Below are 16,057 nucleotides of genomic sequence, written 5' to 3' on the forward strand. Positions count from 1 at the left end.
AAGGTTTTTCGAGCACCTTTGACACCTGGGTGCTCGAGTGGGTTTTCTCCAAAGCAACACAAATAAAGAAATCTGCTGTACCGAAAACAAAGGCTGGTTAGATTGGTCAATCTTGTTAGTCTTCCTTTGGTCTAAATCGAATGGCCGATATCGGATTCTTACAGGAATCTTGTTTAATACCCCAGTCCCACATTCTCCTGTGTTGGGAGGGGACTTTAATTCCTGACTGCACCCCGGGATTGGATCATTCCTCCCGTAGACCTAATGCTCTATCGAAATCGGCCTACGCGATTAAAACGTTCGTTAAGGAATTAGCCATTTCGGATATACGGCATTTCTTTAACCCTAAAAGTAGAGCTTACTCTTTGTTCTTGTTGACAACAGGATCGTTGATACCGTAACCTCCTGTACCTTCATTTCGCTGAAGCAGATACCGGACGTGTCGCGTGGAGGCTTAATATGCGACTTTTGTCTAAAGAGGACTTTGTTAATCGTTTCTCTACAAACAAACAAACAAACAACGGGTAACCTTCATGTTTTAATGAACAAAGCTGCTAAACTGGATAACAATTATACAGCCTCCCCTTCTGATGTATACAAACGTCGTCTTATTGTCCGACCAGATCTAACTAATTTATATTTGGAGAGAAAGCCAGCAAAAGTATTAGCCCATCATCTGCCCCAATCCATCTCATCAAATTCCTCAAATTCGGAAAACAAACCGGAATCGCTACTGACGAATTTAAGCAGCGTCGACGGCCGACCTTTTTGACGCATTCGAGATGCCTTCGGACGAGTCGATATCTAGTGAGGATCTCTCTTCTCTCTCTGGCTGCGAGACCTATGCAAATCGGCAAACGCCCCGGTCCGGAACTTTATCTCAGGTTTTCCGCGCTCTACTGAATAATATGGACTGTTCTCCTTATCGACAGATTCGTTTATTAAATGTGGACTTAAAGATAAGCTGCTCAAAACTCTAGCTTCACGTCTAGAAACTGTTCTACCGACAATCCTATGCCCTAATCAAACGGGCATCTCTTTTTTGAATATTTTTAATATAGATAATGTCCAAATGAACGGGAGTGTCAGGAATGATGCGGAACGAAAGGTCGTGCTACGTGCAGATGACCGACTTCTTTCAGTTTCTCATCTTCGGCCGTCCATCCCTGGTATATTCATCACTCTTGATTTGAGGTTATAAACTAAATTTAGATAAGAGCCGGTCGCTTCCTTAACGAGGCGGCGAGTGAACGTTCCCGTAAATTGCCATGTAAACTCGCAAAAGACCGTAACCCACGACTTCGGGAACCTCTATAAAGCTAATTATGCCCCACTTCTAGAACAGCTTAGGGATGAGCAGATATCGAAAATTTGGAGCACTCTAGGTATCCAGACATTTAAGGACTTTGACATCTATTTATTTATTGAAAACACATTCGATTCACTCATTTTGGACTGCAATATTCAAGACTCTGACATCCTAGGCAAATCTGTTGAACCTCTAAGGCCATTATTGCTTTGTTTGGTATGGTTCCTCCACAAGATTAATACTGCCAAAAGGGAAATCTCCTACCCCTCCTTCCTATACCATGTGGGAACCTGAGCCTAATTGTATACAGGTACATAAATGATCTCTCTTATTTTAAATATTTTTTGGATTCATTTTCTTGTTTGTTTTGCCGTTTGTGTTTTAGTTTGGTGGTTTGATAGTGGATTCATGTTTTTGGGTTTGATTACATTCTTGTTTCCAAGTATAAGCTAACCTTTGACAGGAAAACATTTGATCCGAACCAAATGACTTATTTCAAAACATTTACCGCGTTTTAAAAGAAGCCTCGACAACCGCGTGGAACACAGGATGGAACACTGCGATGCATCTCCGATAAAAAAAGCAACGTCGGTCAACGTCACGGGACATTTCAGTAAGGTATGGGACATTGCGCTTCTTAAGGCTACTGCCTTCAAAGGGTTGACCTTTGTATTGTTTTTCAGCGACCCTTCCTTCTCGGAGATCAGGCAGACCCGACCTGTACCTGCAAAATGTCTCTAACCCACCCTTCTTTCCCATAGATCTAAACGCTGGCCCGACTAAAGCCGCGGAGATCGCCGACGCTCGTTTTATGACTTGGGGACCGTCGAGGTGACGGTACTCGGCTGAAGCCCGACGTACCCATCCTAGCCGGACCTAGCCGAGCCAGAGGGGCGCGCGTTTGAGTCAAGAGGCCGACGTGACAAAACTGGGTCGCCACGGGTTGCGCCACGAGCAGAAGAGGCTCCGACCAGACGGGGTGAAAATAAAAGTCCCCCAGTATGGCTGCTTGCTAGCAACTGTCCTAAGCCCCGTTCACTTAAATCCTAACTAATCTGTGTAGTGCATCTGTAAGAACAGGGCTTTCATCTGCAAAATATTTGAAGCCTTCACGAGGCAAGGGGGCAGCTGCTAACGAACCAGGCGACGCTAGCCAGAAACGGGAGTCGCGATTAAGGAGACTACGGAAGAACTGAAAAAGGAACGGAAAGTTTGACGTTACTGATGGTGAATAAACTATGAAACATGATGGGGCCGGACAGCTTTGTGTGGCCTCGAAGGCTATGACCTAGCGGCCGCGGTGGCCGCTGTATCGCTGCAAGGCCTTTGATAGGGTCGGCCCTTAGTCGCCGCTCGTTTGCAATTGTTTGCGCTGGGACCCTTAGCGGTGGCCATAAGAGCATACCCTACCATCAGAGGAGTGGATGGTGGTGGGAATGAACACAAGCTAATGCTTTATGAACAAGATGATATTTTCCTGACTGGTGATGCCCAAAATTCTTTACCTACACCAACGGAAACCATTGCTACAGAGCCCAGGTTGTCTGGCTACCAAATTGACTGACAACTGATCGGTATCGTCACCCACAAATAATGGGACATTATGTCAACCAGTACAGTAAGTTGGGGATTTCTGGAAATGATTACCAGTTAGACATTGCATAATTAGAAGTAAATCAGGTGATGTGCATCTCTGTAATGAGAAGGGGTGTGGTCTAATGACATCAACACCCATATATAAGGTGTGCTTAATTATTAGGCAACTTCCTTTCCTTTGGCAAAATGGGTCAGAAGAGAGATTTGACGGACTCTGAAAAGTCAAACATTGTGAGATGTCTTGCAGAGGGATGCAGCAGCCTTGAAGCGTGCCAACCTTTTGAAGCGTGATCACCAAACAATCAAGCGTGAAGCTGCCAAGATGCCAATTGCCACCAGTTTTGCCAGATTTCAGAGCTGCAACGTTACTGGAGTATCAAAAAGCACAAGGTGTGCGATACTCAGGGACATGGCCAAGGTAAGGAAGGCTGAAAAACGACCACCTTTCAACAAGAAACATAAGATATTTCTTGGCCCAGTCTTGACGTTTTATCTTAAGACTGATTTTATGGACTAATGAAATGCGAGTGACTCTTGATGGGCCAGATGGATGGGCCCGAGGCTGGATCAGTAAAGGGTAGAGAGCTCCACTCCGACTCAGACGCCAGCAAGGTGGAGGTGGGGTACTGGTATGGGCTGGTATCATCAAAGATGAACTTGTGGGACCTTTTCGGGTTGAGGATGGAGTGAAGCTCAACTCCCAGACCTACTGCCAGTTTCTGGAAGACACCTTCTTCAAGCAGTGGTACAGAAAGAAGTCGGTATCGTTCAAGAAAAACATGATCTTCATGCAGGACAATGCTCCATCACATGCATCCAAATACTCCACAGCGTGGCTGGCCAGTAAGGGTCTAAAAGAAGAAGCAATGATGACATGGCCCCCTTGTTCACCTGATCTGAACCCCGTAGAGAACCTGTGGTCCCTCATGAAATGTGAGATCTAGAGGGAGGGAAAACGGTACACCTCTCTGAACAGTGTCTGGGAGGCTGTGGTGTCTGCTGCACGCAATGTTGATCGTAAACAGATCAAGCAACTGACAGAGACTACGGATGGAAGGCTTTTAAGTGTCGTCGTAAAGAAAGGTGGCTATATTGGTCACTGATTTGTTTTTGGTTTTGTTTCTGAATGTCAGAAATGTTTATTTCTAAATTCTGTGTTCTATTGGTTTACCTGGTGCAAGTAAGTGAGATGGGTATATATTTGTTTTTCATCAAGTTGCCTAATAATTCTGCACAGTAATGGTTACCTGCACAAACAGATATCCTCCTAAGATAGCCAAATCTAAAAAAACCCCACTCCAACTTCCAAAAATATTAAACTTTGATATTCTTTTGGGTTGATTGAGAACATAGAACATAGTAACACACTTGCCTAATAATTCTGCACACACTGTATACTGTGTTTAAATAAAAAAAATAATACACGACGAAAAAAAAAAAAAAAAAAGCTCAAAAATATCCTGAGTGAAGCTGAAACTACTGACTCACATTTGTCTCCCTGTTTTGCTGATTCAGGGAAAACTGAAAAGTTCTATTTCACTGCTGCTGTTTTGCACTTCCTTGCTGTTAAATTTGGGCTGGAAAAAAGATGTTGAGCTGAAAAAGAGTTTGCTGAATGAGGTTTTCATCTTCGTACTTTTACAACGAGAGTCATTTGCTGACCGAACGATTCATAATCCGAATCGTCCGCTATTCGACTTTGATTATTCGACTTGCTACCCACTTGTGGTTCTGTCTCACGCTAGACGACCCTCGTCTTTACGCGAATTCCAGACCGGCTCAATTAATCAACACCAGACAAGCTGGACAAGCAGCCTCGCTATAAAAGCCATTAGCTGTGATTTCACTGCGCAGGGGGGAGAGTGTGTCAGATTGGAGAAACGGCTCGCAACCCCCCCGCCCCCCCACCCCCCGGATGGCGGAAAACGATCGCGGGACGTGCCAAATTACATTTCCCGCCATGTCTCTCCAATTAACAGTGCAGAGAGATGCAATTTGTCGGCAGGGTTGACTGACGGGCGGGGAGATGGCGCTAAATGAAAGCGCCGGGGGAACGGCAATCCAAAAAAAAAAAAACAAGAAAAAAAAAAAAAAGAGGTGTAATTGCTGATGCAATCATATCAGCCCGGGTTGCAGCCAAGACTTCCTGATGCGATGCAGAAGCCGAGAGAACTGGTTGATAAACACTGGGAAGAAAAGTGCCCACAAATCAGGAGCTTCTGCTCCCTTGCCTAAATCTGGGTCGGGTCGAGGGACGCGCCAGCCGGAGGCCGAGGGGGAGCAGCGCGATCGAGTTGGCCGAGGGGACACTGGAAGGGGTAACGCTTTACCCGAAAGTTCCAGAAACCATGCGCTTTGTTGACAAAAGTATTGGGACACCTGCACACTGATCGTTTCAAGGGTACCCGTCTCTACCGTCAAGGGAAGAAGGCTTTCTAGTGAGGTCAGGATGTCTAACTGACTAACGCCACCCCACCTCATCCTCCACAGCTTTATACCCCTCTATCTCGTGCCTGGCATTAGGCACAGTGCCAACAGGTTTAGAGATTTGTAGAGCGCGCGGACCCTGACGGCTTGCCCGCGAGATGCGTTGGGCATCGAGGGTACCGCAAAACGACCAATAAGGCGGCTAGACCATCGTCATTGTTATCGGCCCCTCTGATTCCTAAAGAAACGGATTCCGAGAGCGCTGTATCCTGGGAGAGCAGCCGTTCTCTGCTGAGCTCACCTCTGCTTTATTTATGACCGCAGGTGGCACTCTGGAGAGCCAGACAACGTAACCAAAGATGGAGCAGTAAAAGCAGTCGCAGGGCACACCGGGAGCCAGAGACAGGGAGGCGTTTAGGTACATTTATACAGTTTCCGTTACAAATATTTGGAATATGAATATGTGAGTGCAGTCATCATTATCCGAGTAGCATTATGCTAGGGCAGCGCTCAACGTGTGCAAGGCAGGTTTCGGTTCATTTGCGCCATCACTCACATACACTATTAATACGTATTGGATACCAATCAACCAACCAACCTGTACTTTCACTTGGAGGTAGATCGAAGGTGACCCTCATTTTTTAGTGTATTTACTGAAATCAAATATTTAAAATAATGATCGTTCAGACTCGGTCCGGGGTTAAACGGTGTCTGGTGAACTGGTGTTTTGACCTCAGATTTCATGTATTTGGCACTATGCCAAGGTTGCCAAGTTGTTGTTTTTCTCCCCTTACATGACCGTACAATCTAGATAATCAGCAAAGGCCTTCATACACAACAGTTATTATAAATACATTAGCCTCGGGGTGCCACTAACGGTCCCGCCTAGACCTTAGGCCGCGATAAAGCAGGCCTTTAAAAAACACACACAAGCGAGCGCGGGAGCCGCTCCCGAGCTCACCTCGGAAAAGCTAAAACAACCGCTGCCGGACGCCTGAGGCCAAACCGTGCACAAAGGCCATCAATTCATTGCTCTGTAATCAGGACGCCGCTCCTGTGCGCCGGCGGGTGAAGCTGTCTCGTTCGGAGGTGGCCCTCCAGAAAGCTTGTGTGGAAACGGTGGATCAGGACGCCGAACAGGGTCAGAGCGGTGCAGGAGAGCAGGGGGGGGGGATAAAAGGAGGGGGAGGGCAAGATGAAAGGGAAAACTGTCTGCCTCTCGGCTCTGCACAGGAACGGGGAACCAGGCTACAGTCTTTGGCTAGACGAGAGACATCCACAAGCATAGCCGAGCAGTTCTGCCATTGCGGGATTTCGGTGCTAGTTTAGGGGGAGGGGGTTTAGCAATGCTGTTGGTAAACAATGACCAGCCATAACATTAGCACCACCTGCCTAATATTCAGTACGTCCCTCTTGCGCTCCCAAAACAGCTCAGATCCACCGAGGCATGGACACAAGACCTCTGTAGGCGTCCCGCGGTATCCGACACCGAGCGGATTTCAACGGTTGGCCTTTCTTGGGCCACTTTTGGTTTTGGACATGTTCTGACCCAGTCGTCTAAAACCTCACTTTCGTCTTCGTCACCTCTAAGAACTGACTGTTGCTTTACTCGCTGCCAGATATCTAGATCCCAGATAGATAGTCAATGTTTTTTTTTAACTAATGTTATGACTCATGGGTGCATGTATGGGAATGTCTATTATTATCATTTTTGTATTATTATTACACTAAAGGCAAAAAACAATAATAATTACAAAAACAAAGCAAACAGAGAGAGAAACTAAGACAGGTAAAGACAGACTGAAATATGAGCTGACGGTACCAGAGATGGGATCAGAAACAGCTGGAAAAGGAGGGCTGATAAACTAAACACAGGTGCAAGCAATAATGATAAGTCTGGACTAGGCAAAAGAGGGCAGGGTAAGTAAAACTGGGACATCGCCGATCAATCTATACATGAATATACTTCGCCCTAATCGCTGCAAAGGGTCAGATTTGGTTTTCATAAGCAAAGATTTTTCATTGTTTTACTTCGAGAAAAACTAAGCACATTTGGGTCAAATTTTAGTCAGATAAATTACTAAAATATGTAAAAGCATTTTAAGGTTTTCCAATTTTTGCTTACAATGTCTCACATTTAACAACGTGTAAACATCCAAAATCATGGACGTTATTTTTCATTCCTTTAACTTTAAAATGCTGACATTTCTGTCTAATCAAACAGCTACAGTGCAGCATGAACATACAGTACGGTTGTGACTGTGCAACAATATGTTCAGATGATTACGTTATTGTTTAGTTTTTCTAATGTCATAGTTTGCGTTAACAAAATGAAAAACAAAAACAGCTGAATCAAATTTCCAAGCTATAGAAATTCTCATGCTAATACTCCTCTAAGCAGTTGTCTAAAGATCTGAGAATGAAAGTAATCAGATACCCACAAAGCAGGGTAAGGCTATAAGAAGATGGCCAAGTGCTTTCAGCAAATGCTCTTAAATGATAATGAACTCTAAGCTGAATGTAAAAACAAACCTAACCCTAGCCTTAAACATGAATCAACCCTAAAACCTAACCCTAGCCTTAACCTTGAATCCACCCTTAAATCTAGCCCTAACCATGAATCAACCCATAAACCTAACCCTAGCCTTAAACATGAATTAACCCATAAACCTAATCCTAACCATGAATTCATTCTAAAACCTAAGCCTAGCCTTAACCATGAATCCACCCTAAAATCTAGCCTTAACCATGAATCCACCCTAACCCTAACCTTAACCCTAACCATGAATCAACCCTAAAACCTAACCCTAACCTTAACCCTAAACATGAATCAACCCTAAAACTTAACCATGACCTTGAAGCAACCCTAAAACCTACAAAAAGTGTTTGATGCCGGTCGATTCCTCTGTAAACATACCGAAATCACAGTTTGCAAACTCGTGGGACCGCGTTTGCCACTGCGACTGGCTGAAAGGGGGGGGGGGGGGGGGGGCTGCATTTCGGATCTGCGGTAGGAGCAGGTGTACCTCGCACTCGGACACACGCACAAACACACGAGTACGCAAACACAAACACAGGCCCAAGGCACTCGGCTAAAAGTCTATGAATATTTTACCACATAGCCGTCTTCAAAGTCTGGCGGCTCTTTTGCTCTCCTTCTCTGTGGTGCCTTGCACAGCGACCGGCGCTCTCAAAAAACACTGACAGGGACGCTGCGAGGCCAAAGACAAAACCAGCCAAGCTCTACCAGCCAAGCCCTACCAGAGGGAGAGGAAGAGCGAGAGAAGCGCCGGGTGCATGCTCATCGCGTGAAAGATGAGGCTGCCACCAGCGGCTGCACAGGCCGATGAATAAAGCAGCCCGGGCCCATCTTCCCCCCCCCTCCCCCCTTTTTGCTGCCGTCTCGCTCTCCCCGTAAGGATGATTTGCCACGCCATTACTAATTGATAATTGCCGCGGCGAGGGGGCTCCTCGTTAGAGACGAGCCCAGTCTTGCCGCGCCTGGGCTGACATTTATGGGCCGGGGGTAATGACCGCGTGACATTAGCAAACAGCCGGCTAAGGTGAACAAGAGGGAGGATAGCAGATCGCCTTGCCTCCTTCTCCTCCTCCTCAGTGGACCGAGGCCAGGGTTGGCCACGAGGAGATTGGGGGGCGGCGGAGACTTGAAGCCCTGCGAGTGCCTCGACATGGCGATCGAGGCCTTTGGTGCCATCTCACCGCCACTGCAGAACATACTGCCGGGCTTCGCATTTCACTACCCGTCTAATTGGTCCCAGCTGTTACGCTTAAGCAGTGTTTAGCTGTCTATCGCCGACACGGCAGAACAATCCTGCGGTACGCCTACAGACCTTTGATGCTACCGCTACGCTATCCGTACCCCAACAGAGCACATGTGCCGAGTCTGGGCCCCTAAACCAGGGTGTGATGGGCCTTTAGGTAACATGTTTTGACATCATCTTACGTAAGGGCAGCGTTAAGAAACCTACATGTCAACTGTAAGACGGGCTCTCTTAACCCTGCTGGACCCTGTAGGTCACACGGTTTCGCTTTCCCAACTGCATTATTGTCCTAATTAACATCGGTTTCATGGGCCCCAGAACAGAACCTAGCGGGACGCCGCAAATTATACCAACTCTGACTGTTGCCATGAAACCAGTCAACATGGTTCTATCCGAGGTTCCCATTTAGCTTCAAATCATCCGCTACGGGCGAGTCCCAGCCCCAGCTTCTCTTGCACAGAGCAGAGCGGAGAGGAGGGCCTGGCAATTATTCTCGATATAATGTACGTTAACAGACAACCGGAGAGCTTTTAGGAATGAACCGGCTGCACCGCGGGCACTTAGTGCTAATACCTGTTCACCTGTTCCTCTGCCTGACGTGACTCGAGGGGACGACAAGGGGACAGCTACATCAGCAGAGGCTGTTTTAGGATTTAATGAAGCCCTTCCTGTCACTGGACTCTAGATGCTTTTCGGGCTGAATTCCCTGACAGAGATAAAGGCCAGCACAGGCCAGAAAACACATCTCCAGTGGAGACTCGCCATTAGGAGCTCAGAATACTTGTCCCTACCAGAAACGAAATTCAATTCCTAGATTGTTCGGTTCCTCTGGAAATGGGAGACCGTTCCTCTCTGCGGAGGCCACCCGGCCAGAGTCAGCTGCAGTTCAACGTTCTGGCTGGTTTCCCTGAACTGATCCGGAATTCGGCGTTACTCCTGGCTTGTTCGGCCATGCCTTTAGCTCCTTTAGCATTTTGTATCTTGGCATCAACACTGGCTCACGTCTCTGTCAGTATCTTAATCTTCGGCGCCCTATTTACACCAGAAAGGGACATGTTCAGAGCGGACAACTAAGCACTTCTGTAGGTTGTGACAGATAAGAGGGTCCATAAATATACAAACTCGTTTCACAGTTCAGGGCCATGCCAAGCTGGCATCTACTTCATCACCCCTAGCATTAGGGGAATGTGGTCCATTTTACAATGTTTAAACAAAACTTCTGGCAGCACAGTCTAAACCCGAGGTGTCAACCTGGGATCCTTCCAGCTCTGCAGACGTTAGCATTTTCTCTCGTCTGATGCTCCGAATTCGGTTCGCGACGGTTAATTTGCAGATGAGACAAAATGCTAAACCGGGAGCCCGGAGGGAGTCTCGTTTGACAACCCTTGAGCAAGGTGGCGTTGGCGGAGAAGCCGACGTCAACAGAAAGCGTGACCGAAACCGGACGGCAGCTGGTTAGCCTTCGACCGTCGCTCCGAATGGGAGCGTTTCATTGGGGACCAAAAGTACGATTAAGCGCATTACCTTTCATCTCGCCCATGTCCAGCGTTTTGCCCAGCTGCTCCAGCAGGTCGGCGCGCGCCGCGTTCTTCTTGTGTTTCTTGCCGTCGTAGTGCTGCCGGGCCATTCCCGGGTTGTTGAACCAAGCGTTGCACAACTGGCAGTAACGATCCGAGTCCCCGTGCAGCCGGGGCGAGCTCACCGGCGAGCTTTCGGAGGGCGTCTTCGCTGGACTGGGTGGCCCCTCTGTTGGACAGACAGAACAGCGGGTGTTGAGTCACAATCCGGCGAGAAATGGGGTCGCTCTTTAGAAGGGTATACGATGCCAAAAAAAAAAAAAAGCTCTGTGCGACTGTAGGCAGACATGCATTCTGGAATAAAGTCGACAAACGAGCTAGCGCATGAAAGAGACACCCTGTTTTCATACCACGAATTTTGTCTTCTCTCCCACAAACTTTCAAACCACGGAAAAGCTACTCGTCGAAAAATGGTAAACTTAAGAGGAACGTTGCAATTACTTGGCCCCCTCGTGTTGCGATGGATCCCGCAGTCTAGCTTTGCCCTCTGCAGCACAGCCACGGGCCTGTAAATAACAAGCTGTTGTCTTAATCTGTCACACGAGCAGGGAGCCCAGCGTCGTGCCTGACAATCGAGTAAAAAAAAAATATGCGACCTTACTCTCCTTACTGCTGCTTGTTTAGCTCCTCATCTGTTAGCGTCAGCACGGAGCCCATCAATCCGGCGCCACACGTGCTTCTCGTGCACGGTCATTAGCACAGAGCCGACCGGCCCGTTCTCCCTATCCGCTCGTCATACGCACCCGTTAATATTAGAACAGGGCCGACTGACCTGGCTCCTCTCTTGCTTCTCGTGCTTGGCCGTTAGCGCAGAGCCAATTGACCCTGCTCCCGATGGGCTCGTCGCGCACGCTCGTAAGCGTTATCGTGGGGGCGGCTGGCCGTGCAGCGGCCATCGCGCTAATCCGTTCTAACGCACGGCGGAACGGTCTGACAACGACGCGATTCGCTATAGCTTGAGCAAACTAGGCAGTTACTGATCCCATTGTGTGACGGAGGGGGTGACGGGAGGAACGGGACGGTGGGTGTTGGAACGCATCGGCATCCGTCAGCGACCGTAAGGAAGACGACAACGCAATGTTCCACAGCTGTATTCTGCATGCTATCCCTGCAGGAACAACAAAAAACAACAACCTGGTAAGCCAGCTGCTTCAGCTGGTTCTCTTGCTTAGTTATTGAGCTTCGCTCCAGTGAGTTTGACGGTTTAGTGGCTTGTTGACCTGCATGGTTACGATGGAAGCCCATTATCATGCCCTTTTGGACATCGGTCAAACCGCGTCCTTTGCCCATGACTATCGCTTTGCACTCTGCTCCAGCTGACTGGTGTGCTCGCTTATTTCTACATGCAGCAAAACGTGGCGGGCCAAGCGTGACAACGGGCAAAGGGTGGTGGCGTCTTGAAAAGCGCCGACTGAGCAGTGACCCCTCGGACATCGAGTGCCTCCCAACGGCTCAACAGTGTTGCCAGAGAGGAACGAGGACACTGTGGAGCAGTTAACCTCTATAACAAACACCTACCCCTTCACCTAACGCGAGCCAAGGCTGGTCCTTCCCACTATTAGGTAGGTGGTCATAACGTTCCGATATGACTATTTATATAAATATTTAACAAAACTTATTTAGTCGATCATTTAGAACAATTCATTTATTGATTCGCTCCATCTTCGTATCCTTTTCTTCACCTTCAGGGTCGAGGGAGGAGAGTATGCAACGAAAACCCTGCTGAAACAACAATATCGGAAGCCTGTTAACTTTGGTTCGTTATAGAAGGCAGTCACAAACTAATGGGGTCAAATGGGATTTTGTTGTCAGGACTGAATACGAGCCATTAGATTACCATTACGAGGCCATCAGGACGGATTCCGCGAGGGTTTGTAATGTTTTTTTTTTTTTTTCTTGCCTTCCCGGGGAACCGGGCCGATTATTAAAGTGCCTTCATTTCTCAGCGTGTGCGTGAAGAAACTGGGGCGCCGCGCTCAGAGTAAGAGAATACTCTTTTATGCCACTGAGATAATTGCACCGTGCCAAGATCCGCATGTCCTTTATTCGCTCTGCTAGTTCCTCGTTTTGTTGTTCTTTTGTATTTCTTTGGAAGGCCTCTTGACTCTGTGAGCTATCAGTTTGGACAGAAATTTATTAGGGGACCAATTAATATGACGCAATTGCGATGACTTGTTGGTGCCTGCAAAGACTGCGAATCTCCAAAACAACCTATTCGAGAGACGTGCTCGGAAACTAAGCCTACCCCCTACCCACCCCCCTACGCAAGCCGAGCTATTCGTTCAGGTCCGGATAATTTCATCATTTTCATCATTCTTTTCACGGCGAGGTATTCAATCAGCCGCTGTTGCTAATTGAGAAGCTTTGCAGCGATATATATATATATATAAAACGCACGATGAGATCGCCTAGAAGCTACGAATTTAATTAGTGTTGCCTGAGGACAATGCAGGGTTCACGTTATGGGGAAAATTAACACGGGCCGACGCGGGCGGGGGGGATGATCCGCTTGCTTTGCGTGACTGGAAAACGCAGTTATGTGTAGCGTTTGAAAGAAGTGACAGATTGGTGAGGAGCCTCAGAATGCCTCAAAGGGGTATTAGACCTGCGCCGACGTGGGTAGTAGCAGAGCGTGGTGGTGTCTAAAACACTGACATTTACATGCCACCACAAACTACAACAGCACATATCAGCAGGATAAAGGTGAAGTGCGATTCTCCACTTCCCTCAGCACCAGAGTTGTGAGGTTAACGTGCTAACAAACACTGAAAGTCGACAGCCATCCAAATCCTTTCGGGCACATGAAACAAAACATGAGATTTGGCTCACTAATGACTTCTAGTGTTTGATAGCGCTCACTCAGGTGTGGATCTGAGTAATGTGAGGTTCAGGTAATGTAAAACCTCCGCAAACAGTTTTCAGCTAAGTTTCAAGTGAAACATCCCTCGATCACGTCCCGTCGTGCCTTCGGATGCAGTCTGAGCTTACGTTCGTCTAGTCTGCTCACAAGCCAGTAATATGTCTCTTGGGTTTAGCCGTTAGCATACACATTGAATGGACTGCTGGCTGCGCTTCTGTGGTTTCCTCCTTGAATGTACAGCGGCGGCTTAGCATAACTTAGCATAATTACTTCATTTATTTACCAGTTTGTAGCAACATTTAGCCAAGAGTCTGTTGTTTAATTACCAATATATCTGGGTGGCCAGACGTCCTCTTTTCTCCCACCCCAGACATAAATATCTGGCATTTTGGCCCTACCTTCTCACCGCCACTACTGGTCAAACTGCTTTGGTCCCGCCTTCTTACCACTGCTATTGGTCTTCATGTACCTGCATGTACCACATCAACCATTGGTCAGACTGCTTCCCAGCACAGCCCAAAACATGTTTTTGTGTTTGTTTTGTTTTTTTTACATGGTCATGAAAATAATAAACAGATTGGTAAATTCTACTTTTTTTCTTTTTGAGGCCTACTTATTGCATTTTGACACAAATTGAAATCAAAGTACAAACATATATGATTTTAATGGTATTTAACTCTCTCCTACCCTCACAAATACACACTGCCATGGTTCTACAACCTACCTACCTGGTAGGGCCTACCTGACCATATATATATATGTCCAATGTTGTTTTCAGATCCAGATCCAAGGGGATCCAAAGAGAGAGGCATGTACCTGAACGAACTGCAATCCCCGTGCTGACAGGCTGGATTGTACTATGGAGGTTCCAGCAAATTCCCATAGGGACGGGTTTATTGTACCCGATGCATGCATGTCGTTCTCGATTCCGTCCGCAGTTCTGTTTAAGAAGTGTATAAAGCGTTTGCACTGCTTTATGGTCTATCGCCACCTTTAAGGTAATAGAAATGTGCACTTCAGTGCTGTTCTAAAAACACAAGCATGTTTGAGTAACGCAGACCTCGCGCAAGCCATCAGTTCCCCTTTTAAACAGCACGAATACGAGGACTGGCAGTGAAGCATTGCCGTATTGATTCAGGTGCATGCTTGCTTAGAGGAAAACATCAATCAGAAAAGAAAAGGAGAGAGGGACTGTCGTTTCCAGGAAACAAAAACCCATGGCGTCTTAGGATATTTGCTCAATCTGGGACAGGATTGCTTTATTTAGCTGACGGTGGCTCTTTCTGAAGGGGATGAAACTTTGCCTGAGGAGCCCGCAAACAGAAAAGCGAGAGGGTGATCTATTTCTTCCACCAATTGCTGCCTCCAGCATGATGTGGTGTCTAAACATGGTGAGCTCTTTGTAGAAGAGCTCAGGACTCAGGATTAGGAATGGTCACTCAGTGTTTTTTGCAAACTCACTTTTGGGGGTGTGGCATAACACACTAGCTCTAAAGAAACCAGTCCAACTCGAGAGAAGGTCTCAAAGCAAAGTTGGTGATGAGAAGCAATTAAAGTCAAGGGGAGATTAAGAAACAAACAAGTTGGAGACTAGGACCAACCTAAACCAAGGGGAGGTCTTTGAACAGATGGGTCAGTGACCAGGACCAGCCTAGGTCGAGGGAAGTTCTCAGAACAAATAAGTTGATTATTAAAATCAAGAGGAGGTCTTGGATCAAACAAGTTGGTGACTAGCACCAGTTTAAATCAAGGGGAGGTATGAGAACAATCAAGTTAGTGACCAGGACCAGTCCAAGTCAAAGGGAGGTCTCAGAACTAATGATTTGATGACTAGAACCAGGAGAGGATGTAGAACAAACAAGTCAATCATAAGAAGCAATCAAAGTCAGGGGTGGGTTATGAACAAACAAGTTGGGGACTAGCACCAGTTTAAGTAAAGGGGAGGTCTTTGAACATACGAGTTGGAGACTAGGACCAGTCCAAATCAGGGTAAGGTCTCAGAACTAGGAGGAGTTGGTCACTAGGACCACTTGCCCAAAACTGGTGCTAGTCACCAAATGGTCTCAGAACTAATTAGTTGATGACTAGGTCCAGCCCAAGTCAAGCAGTGGTTTTAGAATAAACCATTTGGCGACTAGCACCAGTTTAAATCAAGGGAGGGTTTAGAACAAACAAGTCGGTGATTAGAAGCAGTCAAAGTCAGGAGGAGGTTTATAAACAAACAAGTTGGTGACCAACACCAGTCCAAGTCAAGGGGAGGTTTCAGAACTAAGGAGTCGGTCACTAGCACCAGTACAAGTCAGGGGGAGGTCTCAGAACTAAAGAGTCGGTCACTAGGACCAGTCAAAGTCAGGGGGAGGTTTATAAACAAACAAGTTGGTGACCAACACCAGTCCAAGTCAAGGGGAGGTCTCAGAGCGATCAAATCTGGCCAAGTCTGTCCCTGTGTGCACTGATGATGTGTACGCTATACGAGCTAAACCTCTACTCCCGTTAAACCCAAACT

General features: G+C 47.1%; 1 protein-coding gene across 2 annotated transcripts in view; it reads right to left on the bottom strand.

The window, feature by feature from the left end:
- The window catches only part of zmat4a (zinc finger, matrin-type 4a), a 97,335-nt gene that overhangs the window by 16,921 nt on the left and 64,357 nt on the right, over positions 1 to 16,057 (bottom strand). The window contains exon 5 of one of the 2 annotated variants that reach the window (XM_072665174.1): positions 10,639 to 10,860. The exons of the other annotated variant lie outside the window; for it this stretch is intronic. Within the exon in view, the coding sequence (XP_072521275.1) occupies positions 10,639 to 10,860 (222 nt within the window). The remainder of the gene's footprint in view (positions 1 to 10,638; positions 10,861 to 16,057) is intronic. 2 annotated transcript variants of the gene reach the window in all.

Source organism: Salminus brasiliensis, chromosome 20 (assembly GCF_030463535.1).
Source record: "Salminus brasiliensis chromosome 20, fSalBra1.hap2, whole genome shotgun sequence".
Taxonomy (NCBI): Eukaryota; Metazoa; Chordata; class Actinopteri; order Characiformes; family Bryconidae; genus Salminus; species Salminus brasiliensis.